Source organism: Amaranthus tricolor, chromosome 9, assembly GCF_026212465.1.
Source record: "Amaranthus tricolor cultivar Red isolate AtriRed21 chromosome 9, ASM2621246v1, whole genome shotgun sequence".
NCBI classification, from domain to species: Eukaryota; Viridiplantae; Streptophyta; class Magnoliopsida; order Caryophyllales; family Amaranthaceae; genus Amaranthus; species Amaranthus tricolor.
In genome coordinates, this window is record NC_080055.1 from 2,469,706 (window position 1) to 2,490,430 (window position 20,725).

The 20,725-nt window shown below is 28.2% G+C and overlaps 1 protein-coding gene across 1 annotated transcript; it reads right to left on the reverse strand.

Annotated features, from left to right (window-relative positions):
- Positions 1 to 3,363: 3,363 nt before the first annotated feature.
- On the reverse strand, positions 3,364 to 10,608 carry LOC130824007 (probable WRKY transcription factor 15). The gene is made up of 3 exons (XM_057688870.1): positions 9,643 to 10,608; positions 8,843 to 8,968; positions 3,364 to 3,716 (listed from the first exon to the last, which is right to left on the reverse strand). The coding sequence occupies exons 1-3, from the start codon at positions 10,389 to 10,391 to the stop codon at positions 3,557 to 3,559; spliced, it is 1,035 nt and encodes a 344-aa protein (XP_057544853.1). The 5' UTR covers positions 10,392 to 10,608; the 3' UTR covers positions 3,364 to 3,556.
- Positions 10,609 to 20,725: the final 10,117 nt, after the last annotated feature.

Consider the following 20,725-nt stretch of genomic DNA (forward strand, 5'->3'; position numbering starts at 1 on the left):
CATATACATATATATATATATATATATATATATATATATATATATATATATATATATATATATATATATATATATATATATATATATATATATATATATATATATATATACATATACATATATATATATATACATATATATATATATATATATATACATATATATATATATACATATATATATATATATATATATATATATATATATGTATATATATATATATGTATATGTATACATATGTATATATATATATATATATATATATATATATATATATATATATATATATATATATTTGTATATATATATATATATTTGTATATATATATATATATTTGTATATATATATATATATATATATATATATATATATATATATATATATATATATATATATATATAAATAATATGTATATCTATATATATATATATATATATATATATATATATATATATATATATATATATATATATATATATATACAAATATATATATATATATATATATATATATATATATATATATATATATATATATATATACATATATATATATATATATACATATATATATATATATATATATATATATATATATATGAGGGATCCATTGAGAAGGGGACTCAAAATGAGTAGGATGAGAAGGAATTATAGCCATATATCTTATGAAGATTTAACGGGTAAAAATATAAGGGGTTGAACCGTGAAAATAAAGAAAATAAAGAAAACAATCCAAAAATAGGTTTCTATCTCCTGTGAAAACCAAAATCGTTGCTCATCTTCTCTTCCTTGAAAATCAAAACGCTGCTCCATCTTCTCTTCGATCTTCAATTCGTGAAAACCAAAAATTTCTTGCAGTTCTCTTCTCTTCATTGTTGTCATAGACAAATCATGTAAGCTTTTTACAAATTTTAATGTTTTTCAAATCATTTTAAATTAGTAATTAATCTAGGGTTTTCTAACTGGGGAAAATTTCATCTCTAATCTCACTTTAATCTGTAGAAATTAAATTTCATGTTTGTGTTATATTGTGTTGCATTTGTTTGGAGTTAGGCTTTCCATATTTGTCTCTGACAATAGACATCTATTTTACTTTCTTTTCTTCCATCAATATCTTGAGTAGACAAAGCTTCATAGTTTCATTTTTAATCTAGCATTTTTGAGTTATTTTACTCATTATGGTTATTTGTTGCGTCTTTCACATGTTAGGTTACTATATCTTTGAACAAGGTTACTATAAGCTTATGAATAACTGTGAAAAAAAATTAAAGAACTTTAATCACATTAAAAGTTACTATGTCCTTAATAAAGGATACTATGAATATGTTTAGTTACTGTGTTGTAGTTTTATATTTTTGTTCAATTTGATTATGAATTTGTTCCAGTGAATATGATTATGAAAAAAATTAAAGAAAGATTATAATGTACTTAAAGAAGGTTATTGTGTCCTTGAAAAAGGTTACTATGTATTTTAATTTTAAGCCTATTAGCTCAATTTGGTCGAGCACTGTGTTTTTGTGCTTACATTGCACAGAGAATGTGGGTTCAAATCTTACATAGGCTCCTAGTTGTTAGGCTAAATCTGTCTACTCGAGAATATTGTGAAAAAACCAATTCAAAAGTATAATTTGCTTATGAATAACTAAGAGATGGTTAAGAAGTGAATAAGATTATGTATAGTTGTTGTCTTCTCTTTTGTAATTGTGAAAAAACTATGCTGAGTTAATGATATACTATATTCTAAGAAAATGATACTATGTTATATAAGATTATAAATTATTGCACATACCATGATTGTTTACTTGCTTATGTTTAACAAAATTTTAAACTATAATATACTTATGCTTAACAAAGATGGTTAAGATAAAGATGTTTATTATATTCTTAGTAAAATGTTAGTATGTTTTTGTAAAGTTTTTATACTGTTGTGCAGACTATTTACTTATTAAAAGTTACTATGTTCTTAGTAAATGATACTATGATTATATAAGTTACTGTCTCCTCCTACAAAATACAAATGATAGCATATGTAGGATTTGAACCTACATCCTCCATATAAAGAAAAACATAGTACTCTACCAATTGAGCTAATAAGCTTAATGAGTCATAAAAAGATCACTATAAGGGAATGCAAAAAAAAAATAGATTCATTGAAATAAAGAATCAAAATCAAAAAAGAAAATAACGATAAAGGATAGTTACTATGTTGGAAAAGAAAGTAACTATGGCAAACAATGTGAATAATATGAGAAAAAGGTACAAAAAGAAAGAAATAATGTAGGACCCTAAAAAATCAAAGAACGAAGCTTCAAAGAACCTAAAAGCTTCCAAGAAAAAAAAAATTGAATAACCATGAAATTGAAAACTAAAAAATCAATGACAAACAAGTAAACACTAAAAATCGCAGAATAAACCCTAAAAACACAAAAGAATCGAAAAAAAAAGCTTAAAAAAACCTAAAAACTCAAAAAAAAAAAAAAAAAACGCAATAATCAGTGGGTAATCACATACTAGATCAATAATGCACGACCGTAAAACCTTCGAAGAATAAAATGCCAGAGAAACTTTGAAGTTGTGCAGAAGATCAAGGAGTAGAGTAAATCAATGGGTAAATACAGAGGAAATCAAAGTGGAAAATAAAAAATTTCTGATGAACTATGGTGAAGATGAATGAAATCACATGAGAGAAAGAAAGAAAAGACATCGCATGAGAGAGAAAATCAATGGGTATATCACTAACAAAAGAAACCCATTGTGAACCGGTTTGACAATGAAAAAGCAAAAATCAGGAAAAATCAGGAAAAATCCATCCTAAACCGCATGCAAGTATTAAAATCATTCTGACAATTGATCTTTCATTTGGACGGCTAAAATTCGTTCTTACCCGTCTCATTTTGAGACCTCTTCTCATATATATATATATATATATATATATATATATATATATATATATATATATATATATATATATATATATATATATATATATATATATGTGTATATATATATATATATATATATATATATATATATATATATATATATATATGTGTATATATAAATATATATATATATATATATATATATATATATATATATATATATATATATATATATATATTGTTTATTGTTTAAGGTATATAAAAGATTATAAAAGTGATAAATCTTAAGAGAAAATTACAATTAGAATTAAGAAAATTTATCTATTCTATAGACCTGATGCATAGGTTAAAAAATCATTATATATAATACCTGTTAAAAGAATAATTAAGATAAACGACCAGTATTTGTTTACCTTAATTACCTACCAAATCCACCATCTTACTTTTCTATACTTAAAAGTTCTTAATTCATGCAAATGTGTACAAAGAAAAAGGTAATCAATCAATTGAAAGAGAGTGTTACATCCTTAATACTTGTATTAACCTAACCCACTAAAATCTCCTTCGAGATCATGTTTAGCAGGAGTTCTTCAGCTGTGCCAAATGTATATTATGATTTTTAAATTGATGATTACTACATAATCAAGTATGCTAATTAAGTTGTAATAAAATGATTAAGATGACTCTAGGATTAAGCTGGAAGTTTCGGCGACGGAGAGGGAGTGGTTGTGTTCTCCTTCATAGGTCACTATCAGCATGTTTGGATCATCCAAAGCCCTCTCTACATGTTTTCTAGCTGGGCATCCTCTTACTGTACTGCACTTGTAGTATCCCCTGTTTATTTAAAAAAAAATTATATTTAGATACATTATTGCTTCATTAATTAAGTAGCCCGTTTATTTTTATATCACAAGTTAGTGTAAAACATTGTTAGAATAGGCGAACACTTATCTCTATATGACATGTTACAAAACTCATTATTAAAAAATATTTGATAATATTTAATCAAATGACCCAGCTTTCCGCCAATCGTATACTCACACGGAAGAAAGGTGTATTGAATCCAAATATTTTTGTTATGGCTAGGGTATTAAGTAGGGCTGTTCAAAATCGGATACCGGATTCAAAAATTCGAGTATTTAATTTTTCTGATACCTAAAAATGCGATCCGATTCCGACCCGGATTAAACGGATGTCCAGAATTCGGATACCCGGTTTAATCCGGGTCGGATCCAAATACCCAGTTTTTTTAGAATTTTTTTTTTTAATTTTTTGTCTTTTTGTCGTTCAACCATACGTTTGTTTATCTCTATTTTTACTTAAAATAGTTTTTTATATAAAATTCAAATGCGAATTCTCTAAAAATATTTAACTTAATTAGTCATAAAAGATTAATTAAGAAAACTAAATAATAATATTATTGTTCATTGGTTTAAGTAAGAACAATCATAAAATTTAAATACTAACTATCTAAAAATATTCAACCCAAGGTTAGCTTAAGAGATATTATATAAATAAATAAATTGGATACCGGATATCCGGTTTCCAAAAATATGTGACCCGGATCCGGTATTCAATTTTAAAACCGGGTACCCAATCAGGTTTATCCGATTTGTGAAAATCGGGTAAATTATCCGATTTTTTGAAAACCAGATACCGGATAATCCGGATTGAATATTTCGGATCGGGTTTTTATGAACATTCCTGGTATTAAGTACTACTAGAGAAGGACATAGCAATCATCATAATCATAATCATGTCTAATGTATCTCGTTCATAGAAAACTATGATCAGGATCTAAGGAGAGAAGAAAGACGACAACTCATACCTATAATAGTGAAGAACATAGCAATATTTGTTGTAATTCATTTTCATTCACATGAATAACAAATTGAAACCGTTATTGATAATCGACTTCAAAGATGAATTAGTTGAAATTCAATTTCAAAACGTTGTCTAAAAAAGACAATACTTGATTGAAATAAAAGCCGATTTTCAATTTAAAATTTTATCATCAAATTTCATAAGAAATACTTTCTCTTATCAAGTAACGTTCTCTGTTAACCATGACCAAAATATGTAAGATGTTCTTTTCTTAATCAATATAGAAACTCAATTGAACAAGAGTTTAAAACATCTTTAATATTACATTTGTCCCAAATTTATGTTTCATGAAATTTAATTTGAAATTTATTTATGTGAGCATATTATTTTAATCAAACATAAATATATTTCTAAAATTAGGAAACATAAGAAGGTCAACGTAACTAAAGAGAAGTTCGTATTTAAGAAGGTATGTAATGGGTAGGGTCTATCCAAGCCCTTCTAGTTGACAAGTGGTAAGAAGAAATGAATGTAATATTATGAAATAGGTAAATTATAAGCAAGGTAGAGTAGAAGATAAGAAAGAATGTAGAATAATGCATGGTGAGCAAGTCAATTTAGCAACGTTAAAAATTCAATCCAACAAATTATGGGTCAAACCCGTCATTTTACAGATAGGAATATTGTGCGTATTAGGTCAGACTTTAATGTGTAATCCAAGGATCACGTTTGCCGCCAATTTGGACTTTCATCAGAACAACAAAGGGGGGCGGGGTAGGGTGGGCCGGGCCGGGAGGGGCGAATATCTCAAATGATTTTTTTATTATTCAAATAATTTGATAAATAATGAGTTAGAGGAAAATTAAATTTAAAATTTTATTTAAAAAATACAATCTAATTTCAAAAATGACAATTGCCTTGGCGAATACTAGAGTTGAAAATTTATATATCTACATCACTTTCACTTTTACTACTCTTATAATCAAATTCTGTTATTTTTAAAGATAATTTTATGATAATAGTAAAGCACACAAAAATTTTATACTTATTATAATTTTTATAAAATTTTTTTAAAGATATTAAAATTTTAAATACGCTTTCAAAACTACCTAAAAAAAATACTTTTATAAATTAGTTAATGAGGGAGAAACTTAAATGTCTTGGTATATATGAGTATTTATTATTCTGATAATTTCCTCTTTAGAAGATAAGTATTTTCTCAAAATAATCAGCAAAACTATCAATACACGAAAATAGACTATTTTTGGAAATAGAATTAAATTTGCTGCTGGTGTGAAAGAGTTTTCCACTAATAATCTGATTTGGCATATTGTCACAAAACAAAGCATTACCTTCATCAACTAACTACGAAAAAACACTAATGTATGATTAAAAAAGTACACCTAAGCAATAAAAATAGAGATTGAGTTGGAAAATTAAACAAAAGCACAAATAAATAATAGAATTAAGTGGCTAAAATGAAAAAAGAAAGTTTGAGGATAAAATTTAAAAAAAAAAAAAATGTAATAGACCATTACTAAAAAGATAATGGCATAAAATCAATGTAACAAATTAAAATAAAAGATTGTGCAATTGGTGAGGAATTGAGAGAAATTGAGAGTGTATATAATATTTCTTTGTCCCATAAAACATGGGACAAATACAATTTTCAGCTCATCAAGAGTTAAAAGAAAGATTATTTTTTTATTAAAAGTTAATAGAAATGTGTGGTTAGATCGAAAAAAACGTTAAATATTTAAATAATAATTAAGGAAAATTTTCATTGCCGAAAATAAAGACAAAGGAAAAAGGACAAAGAGAGTGTTTTGTACCACAAATAGACTTATCTATTCTTTTAAATTTTTTCATTACTAACAAACTTACAACAAATGTTAAGTGCAATTTAGTAAGATATTTGTATTAAAATGAGCCAAAAGTTATATGTCCTCTAAATGTCTTCCATGTTTGATATGGCAGTAGATTTGGGTTGGGAATGATTGTCCATTGTAGTGTACAAGTGCACCTTTTTAGGTAAAGTTACATTGGATGCCAATCACACAAGTAACAAGTTATTAGTATCATCCAACTATTATTATTGGAATATGAACGTTTAGAGATTGACTCAACTTTTGAAAAAAAATGCCTTTATAAAATATGTAGTATAAAATAATTTTTTATTTTCAAAGAAAATATTTTCCTATTAAAACCAATATAGCTATTTTAAAGCTATAGTAAAATAATTGCAACTCATAAATATGTATATGAAAAATTAACTGGAAATATAGTAAATTTATACTAAAAATCATAACGTGAAACTGAAATGGTCAAAATGTTCAGATACTCGGTTAGATTTGAACTAGTTTTACCAACATTTTGAGTCGTATTATTTTTGTATTATGGGTCAAAATATCCAAAAATAATCCATTAATAGCCGGGTCAAAATATTGTCTAATTCAATCAAAAATATTGTCCTGCAAGAGTACTATCTATCCATCTTAAGTGTCTCATTTCCTTATTTGGTCAAATCACCCTAAATGTCTCATTTTTATTTTGAGCATGTTAACTTTTATCAAATTATCTTTAGTAAACTTAACTTTTTCACACCTTTACACCTACTAATACTATTTTATCCCTATTAAAATTTAAAAACATCACACTTTTTTTATATATGTGTCTCATTTAACTACCTAAAAAATGGTAAAAATTCAAATGAAATACATCGGTTATATAGAATTGCAAATTAGTTGCTATAAATTGACAAATACTCCACTACCACTAGCTTCAAGTTTGTGCATAGATAGTACTCTTGCAGGACAATCCTTTGTGCATAGATGTTACTCTTACGCAGGTATCGCCCGTTACATATAGGCATAGTGCCCCCATTTACTTTTAACGCAAAGTCAAAAGTATTTTTTTTTTTTTCATTATACTTGTTATATTTCATTTTTTATAGCATTTTAATGTGTTATTTTGTTTATTTATATTTTGAATTATACAAATTTAAAAATTATAACAAGTCAATATCATGAAAATATGCGATTAGACGATTCAAACAAAATCCTACATGACTATATTATTATTTACACATTAATGGCAATATATAAAATAAGTTTGAACAATAAATAGTGCACATTATCGAAATGTAGCGAGTATTTCAGAACGGAGGAAGTATAATATACAGGTATATAGTACTCCCTTCTATTCAGCCTAAATGTCTCATTTGACTTTTCATACTTACTGAGGCAACATTTTAACCCTTAATATCTTAAATTATTCTTAATTAAAAATTATAAAAAGTTGATATTAATAATCCTTGTATTGACACGAATCAAACAAGATCCCACATGACTATGTTTTAACGTATAGATTAAGAGTAAAATACAAATTAACAGTGATAAAGTGAATAGTACCAAAAATCAAATGGGACATTTAGGTTGAATAGGAGGTAGTATTAATTAATAAGTTAAAGTATTTGAATATTTAAACTTTAGAGAGAATATAAATAATAATATGGTTAGGTCATAAAAAAAATAAAAAATAAAATCAATTCATTAGTATAAACTAAAATTAAAAAATTGGAAAAATTAAGTGGAATAGAGGATTAACTATTTCTTGATAGAATAATGCAAAAACTTCTTTGATGTACAACATAAAAAACATTTTAGAGATTTAAAACAAATTCATCAAATATTTTAATTTTCAACTCTAAAGTAAATGCAAATTTGCGCGTGAGACGGTTCCACTATGAGATATTTTTTATACATTAGTTTAATAAACACAACGAATACAATTATTAACATATAATCAATTTATATTGATGTTATATTTGTGAGAGATTGTCTTTGAGGTGAGTAGCTAGCTCTTGAAGTAAATATTTTCCTAATGGAATAAAGTTTTTTTTTAATTTGTTGTCTAATAATCTAGAATATACGACTTACTTCCGTTACAACTTTTACTTGCAGTATTATTTGTAAAATAGACCGGAAACCCGATTCATCTACCAATGTTGACTCGCTTTCTTATAAAATTAAGTAGTCAATCGAGATTTACTAAGCATGATAAAAATTGATAAAAAATACGAATTAATTAAAAAATTATTATAGCTAAGTAAAATAGTAGTGGTTGTAAAATAGTACCTTGGGTGAGGGGAACCTTTAATGGGTTTTTGACCGTACTTTCTCCATGAATAATCATCTGGTGGTATATCTGCCATCTTTGAGCTTATTGCTGGTACTCTTACTATCCTCTTTAGCCTCATTTTCCTATTATCAAACCCCAAAATTAAATTCAATTTACAAAACAAAATCTTAAATTCCACATATTTCTAGAATTGTTAGGAAAAGTATAAACGATTTTTGTAGCATAAACACCTAATCCATTTTAAATTAAATTTTAAGTCTTAATAATCCTAAATATATATTATAAAAAATATAAAAATTATATATTAAAAAATTTACATCAACATAAATTTAATAAGATCACACATAAATATACTTAATCTTCAATATATATATTTTAAATATCAAATTTAAATTTCTTTTTTAAAATGAAAAAATTTAAGATGGACAGACAAAAAAAGCAATTATTTTGAATTCTACAGATTGATAAATGTGAAAATGTTTTGGAAAATATTTTAAATGAAATTTTATACTTCGTCTTATTCTCTTTACGTGTCCCATTTACTTTTAAGGCACTATTTATCTATTACTTTTAAATTGTATTTTATTATTAATCTATAAATTAAAATATAATCATATGAAATCTTATTTAATTCGTTTTAATATAAAATTTATTAATATTAATTTTTTATAATTTTTAATTATACATATATTAATGCATTTGAATAAAGTATATAAAGTAAACAAACAGCCGGTAATCGAAGTAAAAATACACAAAAATAATAAAGAAAAAGATAAAATAATTTCTATATGAGTACCTCTTCTTAGAACAGTGACAACGACCTGAGGGCCCACCACACTTGCCATTCTCGGAATAACACTTCCTTAATTTAAACGACGTCGTATGAGAAAGAGGTGGTCGCCCTACTGACGATACCGCACCGGAGTAATTCGTCATCTGAAACGACGTCGTTGTCGAAGCCGTAAGCAGGGATGAATCTAGAAGATTTATTTTATCACCTAGACTCTCATGCTTCATTTCAACATCGCCGGTCAACGTTGACTTCACTGAATTACCGGCCGAGATAATAGGAGACGAGTACGAGAAATTAATCGTACCCGTCGGTGTTACTGATTTAAAATCACAGCCGTTCATTTTCATCGTCGGTACTTGTTGCAGAGGTTTCGGACATAAAACGACACCGTTTGACTGTTGCTTAACCTGCTCAACAGCCGGCCCACGACGAAACCTCGCATGGCCCGTCCTATCTCGACCTAATAACGATATCACCTTCTTGAATCTCGAAACGGCGTCGTCTGCAACCGCTTGACAGTTCAAATCAATTTCCATTTTATTTTTATAATTATCGCTAAAATTACCCGCAGGCGACGACGTAGTGGAAGGATGTTCTTGTTTTAGAGAGAGAAGTTGGAGAAAATTATGAACACTTTGAAGACCAGCAGAAGTTTCGTGAACAATGGCTTCTTCCATATGAGAAGAAGAGAGAGAAAGTGAAAGATTATTATGAGAAGAAGAAGAAGAATTATGCATTAGATCTACTGCCATTTTTGAAGCACCACCATTAAAGAGTAAAGCTTCTTATAAAAAAAATAAAAAAAAAGAAAAAAAAAAGAAAAAAAGTAATTGTTGTTGATGTTTATAGTTGTACTCTACTAATCACAAAAAGAAGAGAAATACAAGTAACGTTTCTTTGGGAGAAAAAAGGAGAAGGAGAAATACAAGTTGGGAAATGGGAATTGGGAAGTGTTTGCAAATTTTAATTTTTAAATCTTATTAAAAACATTGGTCAAAATGAGATGCCATCGGCTATGTTAAAAGAATAAAAAAGAGTAGGGTCTACTGTTGGATGACTGACTTCATACTTCTAGACCAAAATTTGATTTGGGCTTTTGTCAAACTTAGGTGCGAATAAAGTAAGACTAAAATCCACATCTAAATTAAGTAGAGTTTTTCTTTCAAATTATAAGTAGATTTTAGATTAAATGTTTTATATTAGTTTATAATCTGGAGTTTTATTCATGTTAAATTTTACTTATTATAAATTAGTTTTGAAGTTTGATCAAATTACATTTGTTTACAAAATAATAAAAATTTTAATTCGTTGAGATGTTTTATATACCTCTACTATAAGTATGAATATAATAGTACATAAAAGTTATTTGGCCCTATTTGTTTTTTTAATAGAACTAAAAAAGTAATTGTAATAGGATAAAAACTCATATAAAATGTGTGAAAGAATATAAATAGTAGATATAATAGAGTGGTATTTAAATTAAAATTTTTGAGAATTAATTATAATGAACTTAAATGAGAATGAGACAAACTAGGTTAGGCAGAAAATTAACAATAACTTCTTATTATTATTGTTTTCTTAGTTTTTAAGTACTATATTTAAGTTGTAAAAGTCTAATGTGAAAAATCTTGTCCAGAGTTTAAAGTCTGAATGAGAGAGGAGAAAATACATCAAATTTTTTTTGTTGATTTATGGGGTAAGTCAACACGGACAAGGTAAGATTTTAAAAAAAATACTTTTTAAAGATTATATAATACACATGTTCATCATCATCATCATCATTATTATTATTATTATTATTATTATTATTATTATTATTATTATTATTAATATTAATGTTTTAATTAATCATCAATCACCTAAAGCTTAGTAGGAATTGTAGACATTAATAAATTCATATTTTGATAATCACTATTAATTTTTCCATTTTCAAAATTTCTCCTAGGGACGTCTCGTTTAATTTATGAAGGCATAATCTTGGCTGGGCAACGAATATTAAATTGGAACTTCTTTAGAATGCATAATAAATTAGATATGAATATGCGGTGTTTAACTAAGAGCTTTTTTTTTTTAATCTTTTTATTAGTTTTTGACTTTTAATTTCTTATTATTTAAAAATTTTAAAAAGTATTTGGTAAATAATTTTAATTATTATTTTTGACATTTTATCAACTCTTTCTCTAATATATAGCCAATAATTAAAGACTAATTTTTACTAAATGTCTAAAATAATTGGCTTAACAATTAGATTAAACATATACTAGCTTTTAGCCGGTATCTATAGCTAGACAAGCTAGTCAGGTCCAACATTAGGTGTGGGCGAGAAGGGTCATCGCCCAGAATCCAAATTTAAAATTACAATAGCAGTAAAAAAAGGGCCACTTAAAAATTATACAGAAGATCCATTTAAATTAATGCTAAATGCAAGTGAAAGAAAACTGAAAAAGAAATTATGAGAATGAACAATACTAAAATCATTGAAAAGGAAATTATTATTTACTCAGTATTAAATTAAATGTTATTTTCCGATTGTCTTTAAGTTGGATATCACAAGGTTATTATCTTTAAGTTGGATATTATTATTGTATAATTTTGTAGAATTTGGTATTTTATAAGATAATTTTTATTTAAATAACATAAAAATGAATAGATAGTTGAATTCCTTTTGTCGATTTTGGTTTATGCAATTAAGACTTGCGAATTGAAGAAAATAAAAGGCCATAATTCACTCAAATTGTAAAAATAATAAATTAGTATTTTTAAGAAAAATGTTATCTTATAATCTTATTCAACAACAAATAACTCCAACAAACAGTCATTAGCAAGTAAAGCTAATACACAAACAAAATTAATCATAGTTTAATCTGATTATGTGGCCTGATGATAATTACTGATGTTTACTTTTTAAAATATTCAATTAATTAATGGATTTGTTGTTAATCTACATGCTGACAAGATTTGTCGGGTCCTTTGACTATTGTTTCAGCTGGGACCCATTTACTATTGAAAATTTGTAAATCTAAGAAAGAAGCGACAAACGACAAAGCATTGTGGGTTCGGAGACTGCATGTTGACTAAAAATTAGTCACGTCTTTTAAAAAAATTATTCCCTCCTATTCAGCTTATGTGTCTTATTTTTTTTTATGGTCAAGTCACGTTAATTGTTTCATTTTTATTTTTAGTATGGGTTTTTGACTTTTATGCCCTTAGTAGCTTTATCCTATTTTCAATTATACCCTCTATTACCCATACTAATTTTCCTCCCTTTTAATTAATCAACATATCTAAAACCTAATTAACATACCTATCCATTAATCCCTCCCTTTTTAACACTAAAACCCTACCCATCCCCATTCCCCTTGATGTTTTCGTATTTTACCCTTTAAGAACCCTAATTATGGATTGATGCTTCACCATTTTCTTTAATTTCTTTCGTGTTCTTCTCTAATAACCCTAGATCTGGGTTGATGCTTCACCATCTTTTTTAATTTCTTTCGTGTTCTTCTCATTGCAAACTCCAGCTCGCCTTTTAAATCCTCCCTGAAGAACCCTCAACTGTCATTAACCTCACCCCTGAAGAACCCTAACTCGACAATCAACTCACCCATGATAAACCCTAACTCGCCTACTTCTTTACTTCTGAAAATCCCCAAATCCCTTTACAAATCGCCTTCTAAGATTGAGTTTAAGGGGTTCGATGATGGAAACCCTATAACTGGACTGAAATCGTTTGAGGAAGAGTCTTTTGATTACTATGATGACTCAACTTCTGTTGAGACTGATCCTAAGTGGGGAAAAGAACTTGACTCTGAAGGTGAACCCATTTACACACTTGAGCCTGATATGTGTCCTGATCGTGAATATTCTTCCATTGATGTTGTTTTTTCGAATGCTGATTGTGAAGAAGATTGGCTTGATAAGCTTGGTCCTTTCTCAAGTGAGTTTTTGTTCGTGTTGGTGCATGTTGATTTTGACTGATGATGATTTTAAATTTAAATGGTTTTGTATGCATTTTATTTCATTGCTCTGTGATCTGTAAGTGAGAGTAATTTTTAGCCACCATAAATCGAACAAACGGGATTTGAATTGTTTTCCAACGTTTTAAGCACAAAGATGTTCGATTCTCCACTCAATGATTTCAAATAAATAAATAAGTTTACCTGAGAGTACTAAAACAACCAGTTTTTTCATTAATGAATATTTGAATACGAATGTTTCCTTGAAAACATCATAAAATTTTTGTTGTTTGCATCTGAAACATCCCATGTTAAAGATCCCAAAAATATGTCCAAAGTCAAAAGGAATTTACATTTGAAACATGTTGCTGTGTTGGTTAACGTTGTGTTGGCTATTGTTCTGTGCTGTTGTTGCTTTATAGTGTGTCCCAAAAATATGTGTTGGTTGCAATTTTGTTGTTCATATGCTGGTTTCTGTTTCTCCTATTGAAATAATGAAGTTGTGTTGTTGTTCATTTGCTTTGTTGCTCCCAAAAATAATGAAGTTATGGTTGAAATTGGTTGTTACTGTTTTCTGATAATTCTACATTCCAATATCAACATTGCCATTGACTTGCATAGTCCCTTGATCAATCCCCCCTGTATAGCCAATCAGTTCCACAAGCTGATTCATTTTATCTGTACTTAGCTTTGTGAATAAATGTTGAAGTGAATCGACAACCAGTTGTTTTTCAATACTTAGGTAATCTGGTAAAGCCCCTTCCCTTGCTGCCTTTGTTTTGTTCATGTGAGGAATGTGATAGTAGTCAAATCCCCCTTGTCTTTTCATGACCTGTATCGTACAAGCTTGTAAAGTGATGAATACAAACCTTAAACATTGTGGACTTAGATTCAAAAATGCATTATTCACAGCCCTAACTAATTGTGTTACATTGTAAGCAGCTTTTTGATATTGCAAAGCTTGAATTGATCTAAAAAAATCTAGATCTAGTACATTCATGTCAGGGAAATTTGGAGGTTGTTCCACTAATTGTATATAAAATCCATCTTTCATAGCCTCCTCCAAAAATTCTTGTCATTATGTGCTATATGTGGCTTCGCATTATCTTGTTGAATATAAATGTGCCTTGACAAACCTTGAGGCCATTTTGCTTTTATGGTTGGTAACACATTAGTTATAAGCATTACTCTAATGTGCTCTTTCGTTATTGACTGTATTGGCTTTGTTTCCAACTCTCCCCTCTTCCCGTTCTTCGAGGTTCTTTTTGCTGGCTCCTCTGTAATAAATGACCATATTCCTATCGTACCATCAAAAAAGACATCGCCATTAATTTTAAATATTGGCTTTGCGACAGCACACATGAATATGATTTTGGGAATGAACCTCTTAGATTGACACTCTCTATGTGGTTCTACTTCACCCGGAGTTAGGTAATAAGTTTTTGTCTCTCGGGTTAGATAGAAATGTTTTTCATCTATGTGAACAACGTTAGTATATGGCTTAAACTTGAATGCATCATTTTGTTCATCATATTCACATTTAGATAATGCAAAGCTTAACCTGTGTAGCTTGTTGTTTTAATTCAAAGTCGGTTTGATTACGTTTGAGTGCTTTCTTATGACTTTATTCTTCTTCCACTTATACACCGTTGTTTGTGACACCTCCATCTGCTTTGCTACTGAATGCTGAGTACACTTGAGTTCATATTTAATGGCCTTAAACTTTTCTTCATCGAATTTGATTTTGTTTGCTGCTTCTCTGCCCACTCTCTTGCTGTTGAGGTTAAACATTATGTTGTTATTCGTGATCTGCTTGTTCACTTCATTCCACAAACGTGTGATTGTTTTCCTACACACTTGAAACTCAGTCGCAAGTGCATTGATTGTGCCTAGCACTGGTTAAACATTATTTGTGTTCTTTGTTGAGTACTTAAGTTTTTTGAAGGAGCCATTTTTTAGATAGATGTGTAATAAATGACTTTTGTTTGGTCTATTTATTGTTTCTGTTTTTTCATGTAATGATTGAGTATTTTTGTTGTTTTACGTTTCATTTTTGGCGCCTAATACCCATTTATGGAAATTTATGCCACTCCCATTTTCATTTTGCTGTGTGATTTGATATTTTTGTTGAATAAATGGCGCCAGACATCAATTTGGTTTTCTTGCATTGGCGGCAGTTTTTGATTTCCTTACTTTTGAACATTTTAATTTGGGGTTTGAAATATAGGTAATGTGATGAATTTTTTCAATTTGAAAATTTGGTTGTTTACAATTTGGTGGCTATTTAAGAAAATATTAATGCGTCATTTTTGATAATTTGGAAAATCTGAAGTCAATGATCGTAAAAAAAAGTTCAGACTTTTGGTGCCAAAATATCAACTTTTAAATTGGGCTAGAAAAATGGTTAAAATTGGTGGAAATCATTAATTCCTTAATCCTTACATTAAAAAACCCATAATACCACTCTCTTTCCTATCTTTAAGGTCCCATTTTGGCTCTCCTTAAAATCCGTAAAAAGTCAAATAGGACTCCTAAGCTGCATAGGAGGGAGTAATTAATTTTATTACAATAGCTCAACCACTTTTGTGACGGATTATCTCTCAGTGATATGACTTCAAAACAAGTAATTTATAGGGAAATTCCACATGGTAGTATCTAGTTTTCTTGAAACGTCAGTGGTAGCACTTTTGTAAGATTTTTCCACATGGTAGCATCCAATTTATGCACAATCTAACTGCCGTAGCATTTTCCGTTAAATTCTTGTTAATATCTGTTTAATTTATTGTTTTGTAAGATTTTTCTACATGGTAGCATCCAATTTTTGCTCTCAAATGTTTAATTTACCATTTTAATGTTTAATTCACCAATTAATTTATCAATGCCCTTAAATGTTGTAATAATTTTATTAATAATTTTATTTTCATTCAAATTATTGGCATTATAAAGTTTAAAAGGTGCACTATAAACACTAATAAATAATTCAAAAGACGCATTTTATAAGCTCAAAAAGTGCATTTCATAAGTTCAAAAGATGCATTCCAAGCACTAATACATATCTACGTAATCGTTACAACATTTAAGGGCGTTGATAAATTAATCGGTGAATTAAACATTAAAATGGTAAATTAAAATGGTGAATTAAATATTTGAGAGAAAAAATTACATGCTACCATGTGGAAAAATCTTACAAAATGATGAATTAAACGGAAATTGACAAGAATTTAACGAAAAATGCTACAGCAGTTAGATAGTGCATAAATTGGATGCTACCACGTGGAAAAATCTTACAAAAGTACTACCACTGGTGTTTCATGAAAATTGGATGCTACCATGTGAAATTTCCCTAATTTATATGCTAATAATTGTATTAGTAGAGCTATTTAGGTTATATATAAAGAGCGTTTCACGGACATATCATCTCCAAAACAATTTGTGAATAAAATATATTTCTTGCGTTCTCTAATGCTTTTTCTAATTAAAAATGTTTCACTTCTTCTAATTAAGAATGTTTCACTTTAAAGAGAGAAATTTAATTAAGTTTGTTGAGAAATATTTAGGAAATAAAATATATCAATTTGAGATCTTACTAGAGTGGTCTTTATATATACTTTTTTATAATTCTTTATGATGTGTATTATAGATAAAAGTGTTCATTTAGGTCATCAGATTGATTTTGGGTTAGGTGTTTCACATTGATAAAGGTATAAGTCTATTTTTAAGTCAGGTAAAATCGAGTTCTATTAAAAAGTCGGGTGAAAATCGGGTCATCAGGTGTGTTTTGGACACCTCTAATTATGGATATTGAAACATGAAAATTGCGAATTTGAAAAATGTGCAAAAATTAAATGGGAAAAATAAAAGAGAACGGAGAGAGTATTTAATTAGAATTTTGTTGAATTTGCATGAATGCAAAATTTATTAATATCTGTAGTATTTATAATTTTTTCTTCATGCTTTAGTAAGAAATATTAACCATTGAATAACTGCATCGAATAACATGCAAAAAATTAATGACTTATTCTGATTCATTACTTCCTTTATTATGAAATACATGCTAATATGTAAGAAAAAATATAGTCAAGTAGAATCTTGTTTGACCGTCTAATCGCATACATTTATATTATTAACTTTTTTTTAATTTTAGATGTACATAGTTCCATAATAACACATTATTAGATTGCGTAAAAAAGTAAGAGATACTAAATCTTTTTAATTACTCTATTTACCATATGAATTAGGAATAAGACTAAAAGATAAATTTTACAAAGTGGGTGTAACAGCCTAAAACTAACCAGCTGTTTAAACAAGATTATAACTAATGCAAAAACTTAATACTTATATTGGGCTATTACGTCTAAAATATAATTAATATTCAATTGACTATATTATCTATTAAACAAATATCAAAATTTGAAATATCACAGTTTATAACGATTAAAATATGCAAAAATTACATTATAAAAAGTATTTGAAATTATTTAAAATATAATAAATATCTACTAAAAAGTCACCCAAAAGTGTAAAACTAATTTTTTAAATCAACAACCATCTAGTGGCAGAGGGGCCAAACAATTTAGAATCAAAACACCTCGTGGTGGAATTTTTTTTCTCAAGTAATGCAAAATAAGTACTAAAAATATTTCTAAATAAAGGATTTGATTTACTTATAGATGAGATTATTTTGTTGATTACTGATCTTTGTACTTTCAGCTAGTGTTGACTTCATCGATTTCAAAATCTATCCTCTATTAAGACAGGTTCACAGAATAAAACCACATAGTCAGCTTATGCTGAGTACACATTTATATAGCTTAATTTAGTGATTACATATATGTTATTATTTAATTGATTCGATTTCATAGTTTTAATTATAAATCCTAAGAGAATAAAAAGTGTCTTGTTAATACTTTAATTCCTCTCACAATCGTATAGTTGGTTATAGAGGTCTGAGGTCGTCACCCCAAAAGTTTAAAGCTTGCAAGCGTGCCAAGATAGTCTCACCATATCTGCATGCTGCCTCGAGAAAATGACTAGAATGCACACTCTCACCCAGGGTCATAACGAATGCCATCGCTTTAGAATGAGAACTTTTCGTTTGGGTATTCCATGGATTCCGCCCCACTTAGGTTGGACCCGACACGTTCAGTCGCACCTGGAAGGCCCGAACAACCATGATTCATAATAAAATTAGTACATCCCTTACGCCGACCTTGGACTTTTCATATTGTCTTTTGGAAATCTGTCGCTTTGTTGTAATTCTCTATGTTTGTTTATCTCTTGTTATCATAACTCAAAGAACAACATTCGCTTTCTTCAGTTTTTCATTCAGAGCTTGAATCCAATTATTTTATTGGCTCATACTTGACTAGATTCTTTTAATAATCAAGCCTTTAGTATTTGCTTTATTTCCACACACATTCTATTTATCCAATACCTTTCATCTCAAGTATTGATAGTTCTTATTTCTTAATTCAGTGGTATATTACACATACAACCAATAATAGCATATACATATTTGTAAACAGAACAATACTTATGAACAATGTGCGCATAACCTTTATTTAATTTAGTCACTAGATATCCATTACTAATCATGTCAACAATTTAATATTATTAAATTCAACATAATTTATAAATAGTATATCAAAAGTTACGTAATCTCATTAACAAGTAATTATAGATTTATTTATTTAATTAGTAACTAAAATTCACTTAAATAACTCTAACGCTAAGTACTGCTCATCACAGTCAACTTCATGCTCTGAATGTATAACTAAATCCGTATAATAAATTCATAATTTATATTTATAATATAAATTTACATTTATATTCAACATTTCTCACTAACAAACTCGGCCCACAGTCCCAAACTAATACAATGAACTCGATCACAATCCCAACTAACAAATGCAACTCATGAGTTGATTAACAATTCAACTAACCATCCAAATTTAAAAGAGCTTAACTCATTACACTACCAAAAAAAACACGTCTTACCGACTAAATATTCTGACTACTCTGAAACACTTGGAATTTTCCGACTAAATTATCGACTAAAGCCAAACAATCGAAATTACCGACTAGATTCCTACTAACAGTTACTTGGTAGGAGCCTCCGACTGATTAACGACTAAAATAGGAGTCGGTAATTTTTTAGACTGTCGAGTGGCCGGAAGTTAGTTGGCATTTTTGGAGAGTAGCAGTTGGTCGGAAGGTGGTCAGTGATTAGTAGGAAAGCTCGTATTCCTTCTATAAATACTCTCAACCAACGAAACAATTTTCTTCACTCATTTCACATCTCAATCTCTATAAAACTTTCAATCCCCTAAATAATTTAATTTCTTTCATACAAAATTATCATATTTACATTATCTCTCAAAATTAATAAGTATTCTTAACACTATCAAGGTATGTTTTTATCCGTTAATTACATTATTTATTGTTTCATAAATTTTAGTTATATTTTCATTAATGTTATATATGCATTATATATTATGTTATGATATATGTTCGTTGTATGTATGTTTAAAAAAAAATTAAATGAACATTTAGGTGCAACCATTTAGGTGTATGATTTATTGGGGCCCCACAGTGAGTATAACAAAATGTGATGATTGTGGGGTTTCTAGATAGATAACAGATAAGACGCCTAGAAAGTAGTTTCACTATTCTCTCCTCGATCCTAGGCTACAACGATTGTATGCTTTTGCGATTACTGCCAGTCACATGAGGTGGCATGCAGAGCACCGTTCAGAAGATGGAGAGATATGTCACCCCTCGGACAGTGAAGCTCGGTTAACATTCAACGCGACCCATCAAAGAAATGTGAGACTAGGGTTGTGTACAGAAGGTTTCAACCCAAAGTGTTCTGAACAATTTGGTTCTGCATAGTTTATTTGTCAAATACTTTTATGTTTTTGTTAATTTGTATAAGAATTTAGTTTTGTTCGTATTTGATATGATTTTTATCGTTATATTGCTTTGTCTGATTGATAATTTATTTTATCGATAAAATAATACATCTGGTCAAATGTGGTCAAAATCATTGACCACATTTGACCAAATTAATTATTTTAATTATAAAATATTCCGACTAAATTGTAGTAGCAATTCAGTCGAAAAATTTAACT

What these genes read in the sequence shown, in the direction of transcription:
- LOC130824007 (XM_057688870.1), bottom strand. Translation starts at nt 10,391, where the DNA reads ATGGCAGTAGATCTAATGCATAATTCTTCTTCTTCTTCTCATAATAAT. An exon ending in TGTCACTGTTCTAAGAAGAG is followed by an intron (nt 8,969 to 9,642) that starts GTACTCATATAG and finishes GTTTGATAATAG; the next exon opens with GAAAATGAGGCTAAAGAGGA. An exon ending in AAAGGTTCCCCTCACCCAAG is followed by an intron (nt 3,717 to 8,842) that starts GTACTATTTTAC and finishes TTAAATAAACAG; the next exon opens with GGGATACTACAAGTGCAGTA.